This window comes from Hemiscyllium ocellatum, chromosome 2, assembly GCF_020745735.1.
Source record: "Hemiscyllium ocellatum isolate sHemOce1 chromosome 2, sHemOce1.pat.X.cur, whole genome shotgun sequence".
Classification (NCBI taxonomy): Eukaryota; Metazoa; Chordata; class Chondrichthyes; order Orectolobiformes; family Hemiscylliidae; genus Hemiscyllium; species Hemiscyllium ocellatum.
This window is the reverse complement of record NC_083402.1, coordinates 127,251,977-127,278,680: the sequence shown is the minus strand read 5'-3', so window position 1 is coordinate 127,278,680 and position 26,704 is coordinate 127,251,977. Positions and strand designations below refer to the sequence as shown.

Here is a 26,704-nt window from a genome sequence, read left to right as displayed (position 1 = left end):
ACTTTTATTGTAAATTAATATATATTAGAATACATACCGAAGATAACTATTTTATCTAAATGGAGGCATTTCTTTGAAGAAAGGCAACCACTAGGCTGCGCTACACACAAACTGCAGAGCTATTCCTACCTTTCCTGCAGTTGTTGAATCTGTTCATCCTTTTCTTGCTGGTCAGCTTTTAGAGTTTTGTTCATAGCTAAATGCTTTGAAATCTCATTTGTTGCATTCTGCATAAGAAAGATAAATAATTAGTTTGGACTAAAAAAAGAATGCTTGTTGAAAAAAATCCAATTTTTATTATTTCAAATTACTTCAATGGTAATTTTTTTTAGATCTGAAACCTTTTGACTAATATTTGCAGTTAATTCAGGTCAATTATCTACTCTCTAGATGGAAATTCCTATTACATTTCAAGATCTGTAGTTTTTATGCAAATGTAGTCATGTTACATTTTGGTTTATGTTCCATGTTACCTTTTACTTTTATATTCATGTTTAGCTAGAAAAGATGACTGTATACGTTATTTACTTATTTTTCACTTGTTTAAAGTACATGGGAAGTTTTCATTTAAGTGTGAGCTGTTTAAAACTATGGAAATGCGAGAAAATATAGAAAGACACAATTGTTTCTAATGGTTAAAAGGGATTTGGAAAAAGAAAATATGTATAAGAGACTTAGGCACATGGTAGAAAAAACATTTTTAGACAAATGGATGAGGAATCATTACAGTTAGTGAGTGAATGAAGCATGTCAACATTTAAAAATACATTCAATAAGTGGTTGAAGACAAAGAGAAAGAGGGTTACAAGAACACAGCAGTCACATGGTTTAGGATACTGCTCATATACAAAAGGTTTTGCAGAACAGTCTATCCACACGGAGGTTTTGCGGAACAGCCTATTTCTATACTCAATTTCTACAAAGGTATTGTGTACCATTCATGAAACTTGGAGGAAAATTGATGGCAATTGTAACATTTTCTGGAGGATAGTTGTACTTTAGACTCAGGCAATGCATTAAAGAGATAGACACAGGGAGCGAGTGACAGAGCTCATGAGAAAGAGATAGAGAGGGCCTCCATGTATATTTTGAGAGTTGTGGCTTCCACTTAATTTCTGCAAAGCAATTTCCAAAATGCTTTTTCTTTGGGAGAGATGTGTCATGAGAATATACTGTGCTAATACAGAAATGTAATAACCAGGCTGAGTTGCTTAAAGTAGACAGAAGATATATAAGTGTATAAATAAGCAAATCATTGCTTGGTAGTTTTTAAAAACATTAATTCATTAAAACAGTGATGGCATCACTGGCTTAGCCAGCATTTAATGCCCATACCCATTTGCCCAGAGATCACTTAAGAGTCAACCACGTTGCTGTGAGCCTGGAGTCACATATCGGCCAGACTGGGTATGGATAGTAGATTTCCTTTCCTAAAGAATATTAATGAACCAGGTTGACAGAGGTTGCATGGTTACTATTAGAATAGATTTTTTTTGTATTCACTTTCTCACTGGGGCATCATTTAGTGCCGATCCCTAGTTACCCTCAAGAAGGTGGTGAACTGCTGCAATCCATTTGTTGTAGGTAGACCCATAATGCTGTTAGGTAGGGAATTCCAGATATTGACACAGCGACATTAAAAGAATGACAATATATTTCCAAATAAGGATGGGGAGTGGCTTGAACTGGAACTTGCAGGTGGTAGCATTCCCATGTATCTGGTGACTGTCTTTCAGATGAACATGGTTGTATGTTTGGAAAGTCTAAGGATCTTTGGTGAATTTCTACAGACCATCTTGTATATGGCGTATACTGCTGCTACTGAGCATTGGTAGTGGAGTAACTGAATGTTTGTGGATGTGATGCTAATCAAATAAGCTGCTTTGTGAATGTTGTTCGAACTGTACTCATCAAGGCAAGTGCGGAGTATTCCATCACACTCCTGACTTATGACTTATGGATGGTGTACAGGCTTTGGGGAGTCAGGAAGTGAGTTGTTTACTGCAATATTCAAGTTCAGTCAATGGTAATCTCCAAGGTTTTAATTGTGGGGAATAGTGATGGTAATATCACCTAATGTCAAGGGGCATTTGTTAGATTGTGTCTTATTGGAGATGGTCATTGCCTGGCCTCAACCGGGACCTTGGGTTCACATCACACTAGAGGTGACCCCACTGCACTATACACACATTCTCTCACAACACACACACACTCATGCAGACCCCCTCTCATACACATGCTCTCTCTCAAACACACACACACACACACACTCTCACACAATTATACTCCATCACACTCATGCGCACACACACACACACACACACACACACACTCACTCTCTCTCTCTCTCATGTACGCACATACACATATAAGTCGATGGGGTGAATTTGCATTCTATTTTGCAAAAAGCACACAATCTGCAGACAGTCAGTACAGACAGTCAATCCATGAAACATTTTATAAATTTCTACTTTGGAAATAGAACCAGTCTCACTCAAGATTGGAATACAGACAGACTTTAACCTCACAACTTTAATGCATTGTCTGAGCTGAGATGTCACCTTTTTTTTAATAAAACCTTAAGTTATCTCGAGAATGTGACTTAAAAGAAGTTCTAAGATTTACATATTAATGAACCAAACCCTGCAACCCATTTGAAGAGATGAAAGACCTAACAGCAATCTAAGTTTGTTCAATATATTATTTCAGTTGTGTGACACCGTAATCTTTTGCGATAAATTCTGTGTCTTATGATCCTGCTCCACAGCTACCTGATGAAGAAGCCGCACTCTGAAAGCTAATACTTCCAAATAAACCTGTTGGACCATAACCTGGTGTTGTGTGGTTTTTAAATTCCAACATGGTAGCATTACCAACAAACATTTTGATCAAAATGACAAAATCAGAAAACATGCTGAAAATTGACAGTGACAAAGATATATAGAGAATGACTTGACTTCTAACCTTCAATTTACTCTGCAGCTGTTTCAGTTCTGCTTCTATTGGTTTGCGAGGTGTAGCTGGAGTATTCAGAGCCTGACTGGAAGCTAACGATGAATTCTCTTCTGCTGACCTTGTGACAAGAGCTTGTTGTTCTACCATTTGATTCAATTTCTTGTCCAGTGCATCCTTCTGGTGCTGCAGCTCCGTGAGGTCAAATGTTAACTTCTGTTTGTTGGTGGAAAATATTTGTGATTAAAAAGGAATCTAATTTTTAATACAATTATAAAAAGAGCACAAATTATATTTAACCAGGCAGTGTCAACACTTAAGTAACAGAGTACATTGTAGTGCTATAGGCTGAGGATAGTCTTCCACAGGCAGTACTTTGCAAGTTGAATTACTAATCTCAATTAGACCATCCATTTGAGTAAGAACAAAGTAAAGACATAATTCTCCATACATAAAAACAGAAGATTGAAGAGAAATGAATGTAAATGGTATCCTGCGCTGTCTTCATGATTATGGGATTGCAACTCTAATTAGAAATGGAATGACACAAGGAAACCTATAAGGAAAGAACAGGTTTGGAAAAGTAGATTATTTTTGAAATTGCAGTGTTTATTGTCTTAATGCTCTGACGAAAACAGATTTAATCTTTTTATCATATTCATTGCGAAAATATTTTTACTACTGATTAGCTTAAGTAAATAGCAACAATATTAAGCAAATTTATCAAAGTGATTTGCTGGACTAATATACAGTATACTTTTTTAATCCATTTGAGGGACAGGTTAATAACTTGCTGCCATGGAGTTGGGCACTGAGACTCATGCTGATGTTGAGCTGGGTACTGGCGTCATTTGTAATGTGGAATTCAGCACTAAGATGTGAATGCACCCAGGAATGACAGAAGTTATTGTTCTTCCTTGCTAACCCTATTGTGAGGGACATTGTGCTTATGAATTCAGAAACTCTCATAATCTACACTTTTAACTCCTTCCAAATTAGTCTTAACCAAGTTACCAATCTCACCTTATCCGTTTCCCCAAATTAAAACCCCACTTTTCTGAAACTAAGCAATTCCAATAGTGTTTAAAGTCTGGTTGAAGATTTGTAGCTCGGGTGTCCGTTGTTTGGTTCTGTTCGCCGAGCTGGAAGTTTTTGCTGCAAACGTTTCGTTCCCTGGCTAGGGAACATCATCAGTGCTATTGGAGCCTCCTGTGAAGCGCTGCTTTGATGTTTCATCAAAGCAGCGCTGCACAGGAGGCTCCAATAGCACTGATGATGTTCCCTAGCCAGGGAACGAAACGTTTGCAGCAAAAACTTCCAGCTCGGCGAACAGAACCACAACAATTCCAATAGAATGCACTGTGACCTCAGGGATTTTCAGGAAATTCATAGACATTAGAAGTTGCATTTCTCATGATTATAATGTGAGATGCAGCTTCCAAACTGTAACTTAAAACAAAGAAAACAAATGGAATGCAGGCCTTTATATGTAGAGGACTGGAGTACAAGGATGCAAAAATTATACTGCAGTTATAAAAAACCACGATTAGATCCCACTTGGAATGCTGTGAGCAGATCTGGGCACCATACCTTCGGAACGAGATATTGATTTTGGAGGGAGTACAACATAAGTTCACAAGAAGGGGACATAAATTTAAGACAAAGGGTGGAAGGTATGGGGGGGATGTTAGGGGTAGGTTCTTTACCCAGAGAGTGGTGGGGGCATTGAATGCGCTGCTTGTGGGAGTGGCAGAGTCAGAATCATTGGTGACCTTTAAGCGGCAATTGGATAGGTACATGGATAGTTGCTTAAGCTAGGACAAATGTTCAACACAACATCGTGGGCCGAAGAGCCTGCTCTGTGCTAAATTGTTCTATGTTTTAATGATAAATGGAATTCAGGGGTTAAGTTATGAGGAGAATTATATAAATTAAGCCTGATTTTTCTAGAATTTAGAAGGTAGAGGGGTGGCCTAATCAAAGTCTTCAAGATATTAACAGGAAAGGACAGGGTATATAAAGATAAACTATTTCCTGTAATTGGGATTCTAGAACTAGGAGGCACAGTCAGAGAACCAGGACCAGCCCATTCAGGAAAGAAGCTCGGCATTACATCTATACACAAAGGTTGATAGAGCTTTGGAACTCTCTTCCACAAATGGATGATAGATTGGTTGTAAATGTTAAAGCTGAGAAAGATATAATTTTGTTCAGCAAAGATATTAAGGGATATAAAACAAAGGCAGTTATATGGAATTAGACTACAGATCAGCCGTGATATCACTGAATGATGAAACAGGATTAAGTGCTGAATGGCCTATATCTGTTCCTATTTCCTATGAAATTTCTTTGAAGCTTCTCCCGATTGTATGCTGTACAGGGTGTGACAACTACGGTGCTAATGTCACTTAATCTGGGTTTCCTCTGAAGTCGCAAGGGGTTGCCATGAGGAAGCTCTGAAAAACATCTTGAAAATGAAACTTCATCCTGTTGTAAATATGAAAATTATGCACAACCTTGCTCACTGGAATGGAAGAAATACCAGTAACAAACATCTTGCAGAGATATCTGCAGGCTACTGTTGTTACTCTCCATTTATTTCAACAAATTTATAAGCATACCACTGAAAATGGCAAAAGGATATTATATTCAATATGTACTATACATATATTAACATATTTATAATAAAGGACATTGTGTATAGGCTCCACAGTATTTCATAATAGTAAGATTTTCCAGGAGAACATTTCTCATGTAATAACTTTTGTCAGTGAATATTGGTGAATTAAGGATACCAAACCGCTCGCTATGAATAATTTTACTCTCCTTACTTATAAAACAATATAATTTAGTTGAAACAGTGCAGAGAAGGTTCAATTGACTGAATCCTGGTTATCCCATCAAAAAAATATAAGCAGTTTGGACCTACACCCATTTGAGTTTGTTAGAATAAGAGATGACCATATTTTCACAACTGAGATCCTGAGGGGACTTCACAGAGTGGATGCTGAGAGGACAATTTCCCTCATGTGGGAGATTCTAGAAATTAGACATCTCCTATTTAAGACTTAGGTGATGTTTTTCTTTTCACTCAGAGGAACATTGATCTATGGAATTCTCTTTTCTAGAGAGAAGTGCAAGTGGAATCTTTGAACAAATTCAAGACTGAATTAGATGGATTTCAATCAACAAGGGACTCAAAGGTTATTGGGAGTCGCCATAAAAGTGGAGCTTAGACCACAATTACATTGTAATGAGTTTATCAAATGGTGGAGCAGGCTCAAGACAATGAAGGGCATACACTCACTGCAACCGCATTCAGGGGAGGTGATGGTTGTCAATCAGCAGCTGGAAATTGGTGAAGTTTACCTCTACTATCCCAGCAGCAGTGAGTGCCATTGTCGTACTTTCTTCCTGCCTTGATTAATATCAAATATTGTGGCCCCTAGGATGCTCCTGGACCATCTGGTTCAGCCATTCAGTGGATAAAATTGTTGAGCTGACCTGAGTGTAGAGGATTGGCTTAGACTTTGTAAATTCTGTGGTTTATACAAAAAAAATAATGCATTTGTGTTGAAGAGGACAGACTTATGCTTACTTTTTAAAATGTAATATTTATAATAAGATGACAAGAATGTGGCAAATAGCTCATGTTTACTTTTGGATCTAATTTTGAGTAAACCAAATGTTGCTTTTAATTGAAATTTGTTGGTGTGTTTGGCTTCAATGTGTGAAGTAACACTCTCCAATGATCTCAGCTTTGACAGAGGGCATATGGTCTCATCCAACATCAAACATCAATAATATTTATGACAAGCAGGCATTTTAGTATGATTAAACAATTGAAATTTTATGCAATGCTATATGAACAGCAACCACACTGACTGTAAGGCATGATTCCAAAAGGAGTTGAAAACCACAAATTTAAATCTTGAGCACTTCACAACTACTATGTAAACTCATATATTAGATTACAGCCCTGAAAAGTCTCTGGTATTTGTTATTACTCATAATGGACAGTGTTTTGATTTATAAATGGCAGTTTGATTTTGCTTTTGTCCAGTTTTTGGCATTAGGTGCCAGTTTGGATGCTGTCAGTGTACAGCTAATACATAATGACAGTCATCCAAGAGGAATTAACCATTGCAGTTCTCACAATTCAACATGAAAACAATTTGTAGTTAGACAATTTATAAATTTATAATCCTATTTTTCTAACAATTCTTGCTAATTACTTTTTAATGAGCTCATCAGCCAAAAGACAATTTGAATAAATACATATTAAAATTTTAAGACAAAATTTAAAATCATTAGTTCGTAAATCATTGATTACTGGGAAATATATTGTTGCTAAAGTTACAGGGACAAGAGCCAGGGTACATGATGCAAGTCACAGAAACATAAAAAAAAGGTGCAGGAGTAGGCCATTTGGCCCCTTAAACCTGCAACATCATTTAATATGATCAGGGCTGATCATGCAATTTAATTATCCCATTCCCACTTTCTCTGCATATCATTGCAAGGGCTGCATCCAGCTCCCTCTTAAAAATATTTAATATACTGCCCTGATAGTTTCTGTGATCCAGAATTCCAAAGGTTCACAACTCTCTGAGCGAAGAAATTCTTCCTCATTTGAGTCTTGAATGGCTTACCGAAAATTAGCAAACTGAGAAGAAATGGACCACGACCTCGGACATTTCATGTTTTGAAAGCCTATGCAAAATAATTCTCAACCAGATGTTCATTATATATCTACATCTCATTTCTTTACAGAATGGCAGCCAGTGACTACTGGAGTTCCACAAGGGTCAATGTTGGGACAACTATTCATTCTACACATTAACAATCTGGATGAAAGAACTGAGGGCATTGTTGCTAAGTTGCAGATGTCACAAAGGTAAGTTGAGGGACAGGTAGTATTGTGGAAGTGGGGAGGCTGCAGAAAATCTTGATAGAGGTTAGGGTGAGGTTATGCACATTAGTAGCAAGAATAGAGGTGTAGATGATTTTCTAAAAGGGGAAAGGTCTCAGAAATATGAAGCGCAAACAAAATTAGGAGTTCTAGTTCAGGATTCTCTTAGGGTTAACATACAGATTCAGTTGGCAGTTAGGAAGACAAATGCAACACTGGCATTCATTTTAAAAGGGATAGAATATAAGAGCAGAGTTGCACTGCCTGAGACTTACATTAGTCTTTGGTCAGATTGCACTTGGAATATTATGAGCAGCTTTGGTCCCTCTAGCTAACGAAGCGTTTGCTGGCCTTGGAGGAGGTCCAGAGGAGATTTACAAGAATGATCCCAGGGATGAATGTCTTGCCATAGCAGTTGAGGTCATCTGGATTTGTACTGGATGGAGTTCAGAAGGATCAGCAACAGGGGGGATCTCATTAAAGCTTTGAGAATTCTGAGAGGCCAGGATAGAGTTGACATGGAGAAGATGTTTCCACTAGTAGTAGAGACTGGAACTCAAGGACACAGCCTCAGAGTAAATTAACAACGTTTCAGAATTGAGATGAGGATGAATTTCTTCAGCTAGAGGGTGGTAAAGCTGTGGAAATCATTGCTGCAGAGGGCTGTGGAGGCTAAGTCATTGAGTGAATTTAAGGCAGAGATGGATAGGGTTTGATTGGGAAGGGATTAAGGGTTACAGGGAGAAGACAGGAGAATGGGTTAAAAAACATATCAACCATGATCAAATGGTGTTACAGACATGATAGGTCAAATGGCCTAATTCTGCTCCTATATCTTATGGTCTTATCAATAAATACATGAAAGTACAACATTTTGCAAATATACAGAAATAAAGTTAATATACATACAACTGAAGGAGGGCAGTTATGAAATTACAAAGTCTTGTCACTGCAAAATATCATAAACTTGTATGATGTTATTTGACAATTTCTGTGCACCATTAGGTAAAATAGCACAGTCATACGAACTATCATTCATCTTTGAGAAGCAGTCATTCATACATTGTTAGTTATCAACAGAATTCTGAAATCACGAAGCAAACAAAAACAGTTCTATATAAATGTGTGGCTCCAAGAGTAATGTGGCACTCATCAGAATGAACTTAACCTACATTCCCCAAACTGATAAAATCTTAATTTACAAAAAATAAACAAAGTTCCCAAATGTTGTCTTTTTGTAAAGTAAATTAATATTTGCAAAGCTTTTTTACTATGGTTCAAAAGGCATATACAGTCAGGTTATGAATACTGACTGTATGCGTGTGCGTGCGTGGTGACAGAAAATGTGTAAATGGATAAGTAACTTTCTGCAGTTTTTGAAAAGGTAACAGAGAGGTTAATGAGAAAAAAGCTGTTGCTGTGGTATATAAAGACTTCCAAAATGACACAAACAGACTTGTGAGTAAAGTGATAGCATCATAGAAAGAGACAGTGGTGATGTGAGTTCAAACCTGGCTGAGTGAGTGATATAAAACAGAGGGGAACAGTTATAGGTATTTTTCAGATTAAGGAAGGTTTGACTTGATGTTCTGCAAGGATCCTTGTTTCTCCCAATATGTGAGATCTCGATGTGCAGGGATCAGTTTCAAAGTTTGCAGATAACACAAAACTTTGTTAAATCATGGAGGAGGACAGTACAGAATCATAGTTTCTTTTAGAGTCTCTTGACGGTTATCCCAATCATCATCCACATTCCCCTCCATGTGCATCTCTGACAGTTATTTCATTGCTTCCGGTGATCCTTTGGCGATGGATCTCTGATAGTCGATCTCTGATAGTTGAACAGTAGACCCCTGTTCTTGCTATACACACATCGAACTCTCCACCACTTCAGCTTCCAGGCGGCCAGAGACAAGTTAATGCTCTTAATAGGCTTTGCCCTGTTACTAATTGCCCATACTTTCTGCTTTTGTGTCTATCAAGAAATGCGCTAAACACTGGAAACATGCCTGCTTCCATCACTTCCACTGGCATTGCATTCCAGGCGGCCACTACCCTGTGCGTGAAAATGTTTCCCCTCATTTCTCTCCTAAACTTTCTCCTCTCACCTTGAACTTGTGCCCTCTTGTAGTCATTTTTTCCATCCTGGAGAAAAGCCTCCAACTATTAACCCTGTCTATGCCTTTCATAATTTTATAGACCTCTATCAGGTCGCCCCTCAGCTTTCCTCTGTCTATTGAAAACAATTCGAGTTTATCCAACCTCTTTTCATACATAAAACCCTCCAGACCAGGCACATCCTGGTCAACCTTCTCTGCACCATCTCCAAAGTATCCATGTCCTTGCGGTAAGTGTGGCAACCAGAACTGCATGCAATATTTCCAATGCAGCCTAACTAAAGTGTTCTACAGCTGTAATATAATTTACCAAGTTTTATTTTCGATGCCCTGGCCAATGAAGGCAAGTGTGCTGCATGCCTTCTTCACTTTATCTAACTATGTTACCACTTTCAGGAATATGTGGAACTGGATACCCAGATCTCTCTAAATGTCAATGCTCATAAGGGCTCTGCTATTTATTGTATAATTCACACCTGAACTTGATCTCCCAAAAAGCATTTGTCGGGACTGAACTCCATCTACCATTTTCTCTGCCCAAAGCTGCAATCTATCTATATCTTGATCCTAAGACAGTCCTCCGATCTCCAATTTTGGTTTCATCTCCAAACTTACTAATCAGACCACTTACATTTTCCTCCAAGTTATTTATGTATATTACAAACAGCAAAGATCCTAGCACTGATCCCTGCAGAACACCACTAGCTACTGATCTCCTTTCTGAAAAGCACCCTTCCACCGTGACTTTCTGTCTTCTATCACCAAGTCAGTTCTGTGTCCAACTAGCCAGCACACCCAGAACCCATGAGACTCCATCTTTTGTACAAGGTGACTATTAAGTACCTTATCAAATGCCTTACTAATGACCATCCACAGCCCTTCCCTCATCAATCATGCTTATCATTTCCTTAAAAAGCTCAACCAAATTGGTGAGATATGACCTTCCCTGCACAAATCCATGCTGCCTATCACTAACATGGCCATTCACTTCCAAATGTGAATAAATCCTGTCTCTCTTATCTTTTCCAACAAATTCCGCACTACTGATGTCAGGCTAGCCAGCCTGTAATTACCTGGATTATCTCTGTTTCCCTTCTTAAACAAAGGAATAACATTGTTGTTAAGACCACAACCACTTCCTTCCTTGCATCCCATTGTATCCTAGGATAGATCCCATCTGGCCCTGGTGACTTGTCTGCCTTAATATATTTCAGGACACTTCCTCCTGCGTTATGTTGACCTGCCTAAGCTTAATAACAGACCTTTCTTTAATCTCAGTATCCCTCATGTGATGAATACTGATGTACAGTACTCAGTAAGGATCTTACCCATTCCCTCTGGCTCCACACATAACCTCCTTCCTTTATCCTTGAATGGGCCTACACTTTCCCTAGCTATTTTCCTACTTCTAATATATGTATAAAATGCACTGGGATTCTCTTTAACCTTGCTGGCCAAGGGCATTTCATGGCCCCTTTAAGCACTTCTAACTCTGTTTGAGCTCCTTCCTACTTGCTCTGTATTCTTGAAGGACTTTCTCTGTTGTTAGTTTCCTCCAGTTTTCTTCCTTTTTCTCTTGACTAAGCTGACAATTTCCCCTGTCAGCTAAGATTCCCGAATCCTGCCATTCCTGTCCTTCATTTTCACAGGAACAGGCCTGTCCGCACTGTGGATTTACCCTCAAACAACTGCTGCCAATCCACATTCTCCAATTCTTGCCTAATTCGGTTATAGCTAGCCTTCCCAAATTTAAAACTTTCATCCAACACCCACCCTTGTCCATAAGTAGTCAAAAACTTATGGAATAATAGTCACTATTCTGAAAATGCTCCCCCACTGAAACTCTGATCACCTGGCTGAGTCTATCTCCCCGTAACAGGTCAAGTATGGCCCACTCCTTTGTTGGAATATCCATACTATGTTTCAAAAAACCCTTCTAACACACCTAACAAATTGCTCTCCATCCAAACCTTCAGTACTAAGGGAGTCGCAGTTATGTGGGGGAAGTTAAAATCACCCATCACAACAACCCTGTAATCCTATTCACATCTTTCAAGAATCTGACTACATATCTCCTCCTCTATCTCCTGCTAGCAGCTGGGTGGTGTGCAGTACAATCCAGCATTTTGATTGCACCTTTCCTATTCTATCCCTATTATACCTCACTGCAAGATCCTTCCAGAGTATCCTCCCTCAACACAGTTGTGATATGCTCCCTAATCAATTATGCAATTCCCTCACCTCTTTTGCTTCCTTCTCTGTCTCAGCTAACATATTAATTTCCCAGAACATGAAGCTGCCAATCCTCTCTCTCTCTCAACTATGTCTATGTGATAAAACATTTCATTTCTCCAAACATCCAGTGTTACATACTTTACGGGCTTGTGTATAAAGAAAGGACAAGTGGCCAAGTTGTAATGAACTATTTGCAGAAAAGCAGCATTCAATTTTGTAAGCAATGGTTTGAAAATAAGAAATGGCTCATGAAGTTCATTGCTTCTCCCTTGAGCAGTGTATTTTGATAAAAAAAATAGGAGTTAATTGCAGCAACCATCAATTACAAAATAATCAAAGTTGATTTATATTCTGTCCTGCAAAGCACAAAGATGGTTCCTAGCATAAAGTGCACATTAAGTAAACAATATTGCCATCTAGTACATTGTGTAGAGATCCAGATTATAAACAATATTGCACCCTATTAATTGGTCTTTGTAAGTGAACTGCTAAACAGTTTTTAAAAAAAAAGTCATTATACAAGCTCTTTCCTCAGTCTAAAATAGCCAATCTATAACATCTGATTATATTGTTATAATATTCAGCAGCACTGCCATATCATTAAGCAATTCTGAACCAGAATAGAAAGCCTAACAGTTTCCAGTTAGTTCATTAATTAATTGTATCCTTTAATTAATTTGTATTCAACACTGCATTCAAGCCTATGACACTAGTTACATTATTTGCACCACTTTAGAGATCAATATCTAAAACTCCAACTATCAATTCATGGGCAATGTACTGTCAATAATGCTCTTAGTTAATTTAATTTTGGAAAATAATTTGTGCCTGTTGCTCCATGTCATCAATTTTGTTTAGTTAATTGTGAACTGTTCATAATTACGAAGAAAGGTATGGATGATAGACAATGAAGTGGAGTCAAGGCTACAATCAGATCAGCCACGACCTGACTGAATGTCAGAGAAAGCTGAATGGGCCAAATGAAATACACTAGCTCCTTTAAAAAGTGCAGCTTCTACTCAGAATTTCGGTTCATGCCATCATTTCTTTTGTGGGCTTCAGAACGCAGCAATGAAGCTTAAATGGGGGTCAGAAGCCCATACTGCTTAGAGATCAGTCACTCACATGTGATTTTCCTCCAATTGACCAATGAATGGCCAGTCAGCAAGTTCATTATCTAATTAAGGATAGCAAGTAGACCAATGAGTGGCCTTGCACCTTAGAACCAACCGCAGGATGCCACAATAAGTAAGTAAGGAAGTAGGCAGGTTCCCTAAGTTGGAGGTAACCTTTCTCCAACGGTTTTAAAGTAAAATTAAAAGAGACTTTTGCAGCTATGACCAGAATAATGGTGGAATCCCTCCATAGGTGCCCAAAGCAGATTCGTTTGGAGCATAGCTACTGACCATAAACTTTCACTCACTCTTCATATGTCTCAAGCAGCAGGGATGGATAAACCAGAGAGGTGACATGCCAATGTAAAATTGCATGCCTTCATCCATTGAGGGATGAAATTCAGAAACAAGTCTTCAAATTCTGAAGTTAGCACTGTGATTTCTCAAACTTGCATGTTTGATTACAGTAGAATAAAATACAAGTTAACTAGCAGTTCAACATTTCAAGTGTTGTCTCTTTGGTCTCTTAGTTGTGTGCACAAATTTCCTTCTTTCACAATGATCAAAGGGATTAAAGCCAACTGGAATGCCCAATAATTTCAGAACCACTCAAAGTAATAACAAACAAAAGGCTATGTCTACTTATATTGAATGTATTATATAATTTGGTACATTTCAGGTTAATATAAAACTTTCAAAGGATGGGGAAATGTCTAGATTTTTAGATTGCCATCAACTAACCAAAAGAAACATAATTTCATTATATTGTCATGAGACGGGATACAAAATTCCTACTGTGACAGCATGAGGACTTCTTTCATAGAAAATAAATTATTTTCACTGAGATGAAAACTAACCATCTGACTGAATCAAGTTTGAATACCAATTTAAGTCACTTTAATGTTTTAAGCTGTGGTTGTAGGTGTACATTCCAACATACACTAATTAGCACCAATACACTAATACAAAACTAATACCAATACACCAATAGAAAAACATAATAATTTTGAATCTAATCCTTTAGACTATAGGCAATGCTCAGCCTGCCATCCAATAATGCAATTTTTCATCCACATTGAAATATCGAAAATAATGGTCATCTTGAGTGTTTAAATCAATTAAACATTAGGAGTATATTTAATATATTAACCTAAGCTATCACAACACTAAAAATAAAATTCCATGCTTAACTTTAACTTTTTTCATGCTTTGTGTCTAATTATCTTGGTCCTACATTTAAAGTGGAATTTAAATATTTTTGCTTACTCTTTTATTTATATATATATGTATAATAAGGCATTTACGATAGTTCAGAGCTAATTATTAAATTTAAATGATGGTTAGCCATTACAAGATAGGAAAAACAATGTGAATTTCAGTTCCTGAGGAACAGTTCTCTTTATGGAAAGTGAATCGAAAGCATAAGTGCAAGTAAAAGTAGAACTTCAGAACTTTCATTCATTTTCAAGTTAATGTTTATACAAAAATATCATTTCACAATTTAGTTACTTACTAAATACAAATTTTTGATGAATATAATTAGATTGAATAAGGAACCAATTATGGTAAACTTCATAGCTTTGCAAATGTGAATTATGTGAATGTAAACTGTATGAGGTACTAACAGAGTAAAGAACACTGGTTCAGCATTGTTTGTGTCTTATTTACCAATTAACCATAATTACATTCCCAATGGATCAACAAATTACAAGACTAAGACCTACCCTTCAAAAGAACAAAAATGTCAAAATTCTTACAGGATCTCAAGACAACATGCTATTAATGTGTACAAAAGGATCATTATTTATGTTATATGTAGCGGAACATCTTGTTCAAACAACTTTGTCTGACATAGCGAACACAAAGTTATTCTCTGGAGTCATAAATCTGGTTTTATTTGCTTAAACACGTGCTGCAGATAAACTTCTGAAAAAAAACAACATTGGAATGTACAGTTAATATGTCACTCCAAAAAAGTACATGCCTGGAGTACACTCAAATTTATATCTTGAATAAGTCCCTTATATCACAAAACAAATTCAACAAAACCTCACAGTAACCATAATTATTAAAATATTGATTATTTGTACAGCTAAGTACATCTACTGTTTTACCTTTTGTTCTATACGATTCTTCTATGAAGTTTATCTGATATTTTACAATGGCAATCTGTGTGTGTTGTTGTTTTCTGAATTAGTATTCACTTAACCTATGAATTTAACCACTGGTACAACTGAGTTCTGTTTTAATTACACCATGTATTCCCAAATAGATGGTGCAGCCACAGCATCCCCTCTAAGTCCAGTGCTCACTAATGTTTTTGTTGGTTTCGGTGAGAAACACAATGGTAATGCAATGAGTCCTAATGCCTATTCCATGCATTTTTTCAATCTGTAGCCACATGCAAGAATTTCCTTAAAAAACTTAAACCCTACATCCCACACTGAATTCAGTTTTGAGTATATCCTTTCCTTGATATACTAGTTGAGAAATTGCCTCATGGGTTCTCCATGACGATCTATCACAAGTCAACTTTCATTTCTGTATATATTCTGGGGTTCCTATAGTTTCACATGCTACAGATACAGAAATCTTGTAAATAGAGACCCAGCTATTTGTTCAGCTTGTCAAATCAGTACAGAAACAAAGCTATCCTGCTGGACACTGGTTATCCTGATCAAATCATTGTTTGCTACATAAGATGCACACTTATCAACAGCTGCCAGATTCAGATCTGAAAAGTACCCAATCTAATAAAGTAGTACTCTAAAAAGGCAAAGTACCTAAAACATTTGAACAATAGGCCAATGGTGCCTGTTATCACATTGACTCAAGTGTCATATTCCACCTTTAATGAAATTGCCAAATGACATCTTCTTTATTTCCTCGGATATTGTGCAGATTACTGAGGGAGCCTCCACGTTGAGACACTTCACATTCTGCTTGCTGCTGGAGCAATGCTCATCTCTTCCAATGAAGTTGCTGAGACTCCAGCACTCTAATTGGGTCTGCAGCATCAGGACTCCACCTGAAACCATTAGTAAGACAGGAAAACTGAAGATGGACAATTAGGAGTTTTGCTGAACCAGTGTTGTTGCTGGCAAATGCAGGCTTGGCATTGTCTCTAATCACTACATTAGGATCCCAAAACCTGTGGAAAAATCCTGCTACCATATTGTGAGATGAGCTCTACTCTCTTGTTTATGAAATTAACAGGCTTAATTAAATATAATTGTAGAAGACCTTTTAAGAGATGACTTCTTCAAGAACACTAGAGATTCAGGATCCAGATTCCATGTCACTATACTATAGCTCCTTATGTACATGTTTAGTAGCTACTCTTAAAGTAAATGAATAATTGACCCTTTACCCCACACCAAGCAGGCCAGACAGTTGTTTGTATATTGTTTATTTGCAGCATTGCCAAAACCTTTTGTGAAAGCTAAGTGCTGAGTAGTTGACTGCATGACTGAAATTACCCTGATGAAAACAGTAACGTTTAAACATTTTCAGTAACTCACCAGACTGGTTTCACACTTGGCAGTTACAACCTCTCACCTCATCTTTCCACCCACACGCACTCTCTCCCTTCCTCAGGTTCACTTGTCTGGTCTTCTACCAGTGGTAGAGAAGTTAAACATCACAACATATCCCATTCATTTGATCATAAATAAGTAACGCAGAAAAAGAGTCAGAGCATAATTGCTGAAAAGGTGATTCCCAATTATTGCAAGAAGTAGTTCTGACATGTCAAAAGGTAACTTACTCACACGGAATGCAATGTAGGAATGCAAGTCCATAGAAACAATAGCGCACAATTTTGGACAACAACATAGCAGAGTTTTATTCTAAACAAGTATTTTGGTTCAAAATTAATTCACTAAATTTAGAATAAAGGACTAATAAACTACTGGGGCATGGTGAGGCTATTGAAAGGCAGGGCTGAAGTCCTGGTTGTGGTATTTGGATTGTGAAATGATCCCAATGTAATCAGGATAGGTTCATCACCAAGAAGCTGAAACTAGATTACAACTCTGCTGGATCTTGGTGTAATTGACCACATAAACAAACCATTTAAGATGCAATGCTAGCAAAGAAGTGTTTACAAAAAGGCATTTTCTCCTTCAAACTATAAAGGAAACTAGTTGCATTTTCATTTGAATAAATGAAGAGAATACTGAATCAATAAAGAAGTTGAAATAATATCGACTGCATTGTGTTTTATAGCTCCTATTGCATTTCTGAACGTTTGTGATGCAAACACAGATAATTTTGGTTAAACTGAGTATAAGTGGTATATTATTTTCACTAACTATAAATTATACAAAAAGAACCTGAAATGCAAGATATTGAGATGAAATAACAGAGATATTAATACAACTCCTCCATTCCATGGTCAAAACCTTTAACTAATGAATTTTTTCAACAAAAAAGAAACGAGCACACTGGAAGAATAAATATTTGCCATCAAAAGGTCTTTTCCTGCATTCACCTCCTCACATTATGCATGTAGTTGCTAAAGGCCAAGATCTTTCAGTCCCCAAATACAACTTTTTGCCAGTTTTGTACTGCCGAGGTAAAACTTGTTCGCTGAGCCCTTTTGTTTCTATCCTCTAGTCCTATACTACTCCTATAATTGCCCTTCAATGAGATGGAATGATGTTATTATACACAGCATAATTTGAACAGTATTTTGTCTTTCGTGAGAGTACAAACGAAATTCGTATAAATAGGTTTGGAAGCAATATACTAAGTATTCTTAAGAGGAAGTGCGCAATGTATGTAAATAGCTGGGGCATAACACAAACATGTCCACAATAATATATTGCGATGAACATAACCTAAATCTTTGTGAAGTTAATAATGCAAGTCTGAATGTGCAAAAATAGATTAAACCTCAGTATGACAGTACACTACTCTGTATTGATATTAAACATTGCTCTGATTGATGATACACTGACTGTCACTTTAAAATCAGAAGAAAAAGGCATTCCTGCTGCCAAATCACTTAGATGGACAGTGATAAGATTTAAGGATCAGATGGTCATATCTAATTCCACAAGGATTCTCCATTCCGATGCTGTTTTTTTGCTCAGTTTACCTCCACAACACAATCCAAGTGACATTTCACAAATTCCTGGATAAATGTTGCTACACTTGGCCCAGCAAAGAGACAAGCTGTGTCACACACAAATCAATATGTGCACTGTGTTGTTTCATCAACCTAAAACTCAGGCAGCAACGACAGCTCTAGAGAATCCTGCATGTATAAGCTGGATAATACTGAAGCGTTTGTCGACTGCAAACAGCTATTAAAATGTAGTATCAGGCAAGACCTGAGCTTAACTGCAACTGAATGTAAAGAACAAAATTCATAATGCTACCATTAGTTACCTTTATAAGGTGAAAAGCTGTTTCACGCATCTGAGCTTTGACTTCACATTAAAGCAATGTTGGTTACAACATATTGCATCTGATGGGATTTGAAGCAACTGTCAATTATTAAAGTGGTAAATAAGAGGAAAAGGAACAGGACATTTTATTTGAGCTTCTCGCACTGCACCTTACTTCAGCTGGAATTATATTTATGAACGTTCATGTGATTTCTACTGATGTTATGATGGAGTCCAGAACTACAGGGCATAGGTTTAGGGTGAGAGGGGAAAGATATAAAAGAGGCCTAAGGGGCAACTTTTTCACACAGACGGTGGTACAGATATGGAATGAGCTACCAGGGGAAGTGGTGGAGGTTAGTGCAATTGCAACATTTAAAAGGCATCTGGATGAGTATATGAATAGGAAGGATTTGGAGAGATATGGGCCAGGTGCTGGCAGGTGAGACTAGATTGAGTTGGGATATCTGGTCGGCATGGACGAGTTGGACCAAAAGATCTGTTTCCGTGCTGCACATCTCTACAACTCTCTATGACTCTAATATGCCTGAGTAACACGCCACCTTATAAGGAGTCATTTAATAAGCATAGGAGAGAGGGCTTTAACTGAAACATGGAGAGCTAAAATGTGATAAATTAACAGAGATCAAGGTAATATAGTAAGGTAGCAAGTGAAAAATCTTCATCTGAATGTAACAGGAATGGGTAATCTTACAGATAATGCTACAGATTGCAAAATTAACTTTATTTACTCTTTAAGAGATATGGACACCACCAGCAAGGCCAGCATTTGTTGCCCATCCCTAATTGCTCTTTGAATTGAGTGAAAGTGACCAGTTCAGATGCAAAGAATTAGCCACATTGCTGTGGGCTTGGAGTCAGAGCAGATAAGGATGGCAGATTTCCTTCCCTAAAGGCTATTCCTGAACCAGACGCTTTTTGTGACAATTAATGGAGATTTCATAGTCACCATTCCTGAGATTAGTTTTCACTTTCTGTAATTATTAATTGAATTTAAAGTTCATCAGCTGCCATGTCACCAGATCTTTCACCTGGGTATCTGGATTACAAATCCAATGGCATTAGCATTACATCAGTATCACCTCCTAAACAAAAACACAGAATTAAAAGCAACCTATATGAATGCTTAGATTCGCAACAAGGTTGGTGAATTGAGAACACAAATGGAAGTGAACAGGTATAATCCAATTGTCATTATGGAGATGTGGCTACTGTGTGACCAAGGCTGGAAATTGAATGGCCAAAAGTATTCAACATATAGGAAGGACAGGCTAAAAGGCAAAAGAGGTGAAATAAAGATTTAGATCAGTACATTACAAAGAGAGGGTCTTAGACTGGATGTTCAAGATGTAGAATCATTTTGGATGGAGCTAGGATACATCAAGGGGCAGCAGACATCGATATAAGTTGTTAATCAAGCAGTTATGATAATGTAGGACATAGTATAAATCAAGATATAACCGATTCACGCAACATGGAGAATACAATAATCATGGGACATCAATATATGGACTGATGAAATGTAATTATCACAAACACTGCATAAAATAAATTTTTAGAATGCATTCAAGATGGTTTTTTTCGACCAGTATGTTCAGAAACTTATCACAAAATGGGTTATTTTGGACCTAATATTGTGCAATAATCTTGTTCTGAAACATCTAAAAAAAGACTGACCTTAATGTAACATAATTTCGTATTAAGTTTAAAAATGAAATAAGGGCCATAAATCTACACAAAGAAAACTACACAGGTATGAGATGCAAATTTGTGTGGTAGATTAGGAAGCTTCATTAAAATGTCTGATGATAAACAGGCAATAACTGTAGTTATAGAATACATAGTTAACAACAAATTTACATTCCTTGAGCTATTAATCCTCTCAGGAAAAGTCATCCAAACAAAGTTGAGAAGAAAAGGTAAAAATTGTACTTCAACAACGGAAGAGGTTTGTAAAGGTGCAAAAAAAAAAGCAGCAAGCCTGAGCATTTTTAGAATACAGCAAAGGAGGACCAAGAAACCGGTGAAGACATTGAAGATAGCTCATAAAACTAATCTAGTGAGAAACATAAAATGAAATGTAAAAGCTTACATATGTATGTAAAAAATGAAAAGATGAAAACTGTGGACTCAATACAAGAAACAAGAAACCTCATAAGAAAGAATAAGGAAGTGGCAAAGAAACTAAACAAATACACACCAAGTCTATCAACATGGAGGAACATAAACAAAATCCAGGAATACCAGAGAACCCAGGGATTAGTGAGAAAATGGAACTGAAAAAAGGGATTTTAGTAATCAAGTAGCACTAGAGGAATTAATGAGAATGTAACTGATGATCCATATGCCAGACCGTCAAAAGACATGCTTGTATTGGATATGTTGTAGCCAGATTCCAAAATACCAATTCTGAAGCCATTCCTAAAGATTAGAAGGTAGCAAATGTAACTTCATTGGGTAACAAAGGAGGGAGAGAGACAGGGAAGGACGCACCCATTAGGAGTTGGCAGAGTCAGCCAGGATGTATGAAAGAAAAATTCAGTTTGACAAATCTGTTTGGGTTTTTGAGGATGAAAATAAAAGAATATCTCATGGTGGGGGGTGGGCAGATGAAATAGTAGATATAATGTAATTGGATTTTCAGATTGCTTTCACGTAGGAGATTTATCAGCAAAATTACAGATTTGAGATTTAGAGTAATGTACTATTTGATTGAGAATTGGTGAACAGACAGAATGAAAACAACAGGAATAAATGAGTCATTCTCAGGTTGGCAATCTGTAACTGATGGGTCATTACAAGGAACAATTTTTCAGTCTAAACTATTCACATTCTCTATCAATAATTTAGGTGTGAGGATCCATTGTATTATTTCCAAGTTTACTGGATGGGAGTGAGAGTTAGGAGGAGGTTGCAAAAACACTTAAAGGAAATTTACATAGGCTGAGTGAGTGGACAAGAACATGGCAGATGGAATATAATATGGAAGAATGTGAAGTTATCCACTTTGTTAGAAAAAAACCAGAAAGGCAGAACATTTCTGAAACGGTAAGAAAATTGATATCTAAAGGAACCTGAATGTTATCATGCAGATACAGCAAGCAATTATGAAGAAAAATGGTATGTTGGCATTCATTTCAAGGGGTTTTCAGTACATAAGTAAAGATGACTTGGCTGCAGTTCTACATGTGAGGCAATGCCTGAAGTATTGTTACAGTTTTGGTTTCCATTTCTGAGGACAGATACACATTCCATAAAGGGAGTTCAAATAGAAATTAATGTCTGGATGCAGGATTGTTTTATGAGGAGACATTAAGGAAACTGGATGCATATTCTGCAGAGTTTCAAACTGTAAGAGATGATCTCATTGAAACATTTAAAATTATTAGAAAGGGTGGATGTCGATTGGATACCTGCACACTTGCTATATTTTATACTGCACATGGAATATTGTATAGATTTGGTCAACTTACAGAAGCAAGGATGCACTTGGCATAGAGGGAGTACAAAGAAGGTACACTACCCCAATCTCTGAAATGATAAGATTACCATTTACAAAAATATATATACAAAAGAATAAAAGTGACCTAATGCAAACGTACAAGAACCTTATTAACTTTGAATATGTGCAGGAAAGCTGTTTCCCTGGCTCAGGGAACAATATGTGAGAATAAGAGTTTGGGTATTTATGATTAAGATGAGACATGGTTTCTTCACTCAAAAGATGGGGAATGTTTGAAATTCTTGACCCAAGTGGCTGTGAAGAGTCAGTCATCGGGTATATTCAAAACAGAGGCCAATAGATTTTGATATATTAAAGATATCAAGAAATAAGGGAATAGACTGGGAAATGTTGTTGAGGTAAATCAGTTATGCTTGGCTTTAAATCAGTTATGGAGAAGGCTCAAGGGGCCAAATGGCCTACTCTTGTTCCTATTTCCTACATTCCTGTCAATACACATTAAATTATCCTTTAAATGCTTACTTCACAAAGCTTTGTAATAGGCACTCACTAACATCAATGAGGAATCTGAGGATCCTTTGCATGCTAATTATATCACTAGAAACTTACAATTAACAAAAGAAACAAGCAAGAAGAAAATAGGTATAAGGGTGTCATATACAATAACATTATTATTCTCAAAATTTTTTAAAAACATTTTGAGTTTTATCCTCAGTTCATGTCATGTGAATCATCAATTGTGTTACTGTTTGAGAACATAGCAGCATGGTAACCTCTCCACACACACTGAATGGTCTCCTTCTGTCATGCTCTGAATCTGACTCCATAAGTATGCTTTTTTGGCCTTGTATGCAAGATTCTATTGTAAAAGAAACACTCCAAGCAAACTCCAAAACCAAAAATCTCAAGGGCCTTTGCAGAGTTAAAGGAGAAAATAAAAGGGTGTTTAATATGGTGAAATTTCACAACAATCTTGAGACTGGAGGGAGGTAGGGAGGCAGAATTTCAGACATTTGATAGCTGATGGCACATGCATCCATAGTGAGAAAAAGGAAGAGTGCATTTGGAATTACATAAGATTCAATAAATGAATGCACAATAGTTAAATGATTAAGCTGAGAAATGATTGACGCAACTCACATGTTCAGCTTAATATACGCATATACAGTCAGTTCTGCTAGAACACTGTAGTTCCATTCTTGTGCAATCCCGTCTTAAAAGAAAATCAAGTAATGGCAGCATCATTTAAAAGACTGAGTCTAGAATCACGTTCTAACTAATTCATGCTTAAAGACCTTGCACTTTAGAAACAATGCCTCCAATTCACCAAACATGTTAAAGCGAATTAATGTTAAAGAAACATGCGTAATAGCAGAATGATCAGTATGTATAAATTAAACAAGTGTAGAAAATCTTTATGCTTTTCACGGTGCGTTGATGGGCAAGAACGCACAGCTTTACAGACAGTCACTAATCCTTTTTCACTGATGCCTGGAAAATTGAGTTTCATTCACAAATAAAGGTCTTCTTTGAATAACAATAACCATAAAAGGTTTCAACTACTTTTCAGTGTAAATGTATTGGGATAAGTGTACAGATGTATAAATGCCACTGAAAAGTAAAACATTGAAAGTATATCTCTTTCCTCTCACTTGTTCAACAGCTCTGCTTTTAATATAACTAACATAAAGAGTATCTCACAAATCAATAAACCCAGTACGCTTACCTAGTTTAGTATAGATTTCTTAAAATTGCTCCATTTTCTAAACTAATATTCACATGCATGTTGTTGTACACATATCTGTGAACAAGCTTCTAAGTTTAGTAAATGGATCTTATGAGAAGGAGTAGTTCAGGAGGTCTTAGAGAATATGAAGGTAAAAGAACTGATCTAATGTATCCCAGAACATTGAGGGAAGTAATGGAGAAAATTGTGACACCCCTTGCAGAAATGTTTGCGTCATCTATAACTATGGATAAGATGCTTGATGACTGAATCATAGAATCCCAACAGTGTGAAAACCGGCCATTTGGCCCAACAAGTCCACACCAACCCTCTGAAGAGTAATCCACTCAGACCCATTGCCCTAACCTATTACTTACATTTATCCCTAACTAATGTACCTAACCTACACACCCCTGAATACTATGGGCAATTTAGCATGGCCAAATCACCTAACCTGAACATCTTTGGATTATGGGAGGAAACCGGAACACCCGGAGGAAATCCACACAGACACAGGGAGACTGTGCGAACTGCACACAATCAGTCACCCAAGGCTGGAATCCACCTCCTGGTGCTGTGAGGCAGCAGTGCTAACCACTAAGCTACTATGTCGCTTAAAACGAGGGTGGCTAATGTTGTACCTTTGTATATGAAAGGTTATAAAGAGAAACCAGGGAACTATAGACATGAGTATGACTTCCTTTGTGGGTACATTGCTGGAGGTGATTATATAAGATAGGGTTTATGGGCCTTCAGAGAGGCAAAAACTGATTAGGGATAGTCAGCATGGTTTTGTACAAGGAAAATCGGGTCTCACAAACTTGATTGAGTTTTTTGAGGAAGTTACCAAAAAGATTGATGAGGTCAGAGCAGCAGACATTGTTTACTTGCACTTCAGTAAAGCCTTTGACAAGGTTCCACATGGCAGGCTAATCAGTCAAGTTAGATCACATGAGATTGAGGCGAGTTTGTCGATTGGATACATAATTGGCCTAATGGCAGAAGGCAGAGTGGTGAAGGGTTGCTTTTCAGGTTGGAGCCCTGTCACCAGCAGTGTCCCACAGGGATCAGTTCTGGGTCCTCTTTTATTTGTCATTTATATGGATGATTTGGATGAGAATATAGAAGGCATAGAGTCATAGAGATGTACAGCATGGAAACAGACCTTCGGTCCAACTTGTCCATGCTGACCAGATACCCTAAATTAGTTCAGTGCCATTTGCCAGCATAAAGCCCATATCCATTTAAACCCTTCCTATTCACAAATTAATTCAGATGCCTTTTAAATGTTGTAATTGTACCAGCCTCCACCACTTCCTCTTACAACTTATTCCATACACGCATCACCCTCTGCATGAAAAGTAGCCCATTAGGTCCCTTTTAAATCTTCTGTCTCTCACCTTAAACCTATGCCCTCTAGTTTTGGACTCCTCCACCCCAGGAAAAATACCTTGTCTATTTTCCCCTATCCATGCCTTCTTGATTTTATAAACCTCTCTAAGGTTACCCCTCAGCTCCGACACTCCAGGGAAAATAATCCTAGCCTATTCAATCTCTGCCTATAGCTCAAATCTTGACAACATCCTTGCCAATCTTTGGTGAACCTTTTCAAGTATAACAACTTTCTTCCTATAGCAGGGTGACCAGAATTGCACACAGTATTCCAAAAGTGGCTTAACTAATGTCCTGTACGGCCACAACATGACCTCCCAACTTTTATGCTCTGACCAACAAAGGAAAGCTTACCAAATGCCTTCTTCACTATTCTATCTATCAAACTGCAACCCCACTTTCACGTAACTATGGACCTGCACTCCAAGGTATCTTTATTCAGCAACACTACCCAGAACATTACCATTAAGTTGTTAAGGGTTGATTTGCCTTTCCAAAATTCAGAACCTCACATTTATCGGAGTTAACCTCCATCTGCCACTCCTCGGCCCACTGGCCCAACTGATCAAGATCCCATTGTACTCAGAGGTAACCTTCTTCGCTGTCCACTACACTTTCAATTTTGGAGTCATCTGCAAAGTTACTAACCGTACCACCTACATTCACATCAAAATCAATGATATAAATGGAAAAAAGCAGTAGACTGAGCACTGACCCTTGTGGCACACCACTGGTCACAAGCCTCCAGTCTGAAAAGTGACCCTCCACCACCACCCTCTGTCCTCTACCTCTGAGCCAGTTCTGTATTCAAATGGCTAGTTCTCCCTATGTTCCATGTGATCTTACCTTACTAACCAGTCTCCCACGAGGAACCTTGGTGAATGGCTGACTGATGTCCATATAGATCACGTCCACCACTCTGCCCTCATGAATCCCCTTTGTTACTTCTTCCAAAAAATTAAGTTAGTGAGACAGGATTTCCCATGCACAAAGTCACATTGACTATCCCTAATCAGTCCTTCCTGCTCCTCGGATGCTGCCTGACCTACTGTGCTCTTCTAACTAACCTTGACACTAATTAGTCCTTGTCTTTCCAAATACATGTAAATCCTGTCCCTCAGGATTCCCTCCAACAACTTCCCCACCACTGATGTCAGGCTCACCCGTCTATAATTCCTGAGGAAGTGGTGGATGTGGATACAATCACAATGTTTAAAAAATATTTAGATGGATGCATGATGAGGAAAGGTTTGGAGGGATATGGGCCAGGAGCAGTCAGGTGAGACTCGTTGAGTTTCGGATTATGTTTGGCATGGACTGGTTGGACTAAAGGGTCTGTTTCCATGCTGTGTGACTCAATGAACAACGTAAATAAAAA

At 37.6% G+C, this 26,704-nt stretch overlaps 1 protein-coding gene across 1 annotated transcript in view; it reads right to left on the bottom strand.

Annotated features, from left to right (window-relative positions):
* Positions 1 to 26,704, bottom strand: part of cntln (centlein, centrosomal protein) — a 454,938-nt gene that overhangs the window by 101,038 nt on the left and 327,196 nt on the right. The window contains exons 20-21 of the mRNA XM_060846250.1: positions 2,965 to 3,168; positions 130 to 227 (exon numbers count right to left, since the gene is read on the bottom strand). Of these exons, the coding sequence (XP_060702233.1) occupies positions 130 to 227; positions 2,965 to 3,168 (302 nt within the window). The remainder of the gene's footprint in view (positions 1 to 129; positions 228 to 2,964; positions 3,169 to 26,704) is intronic.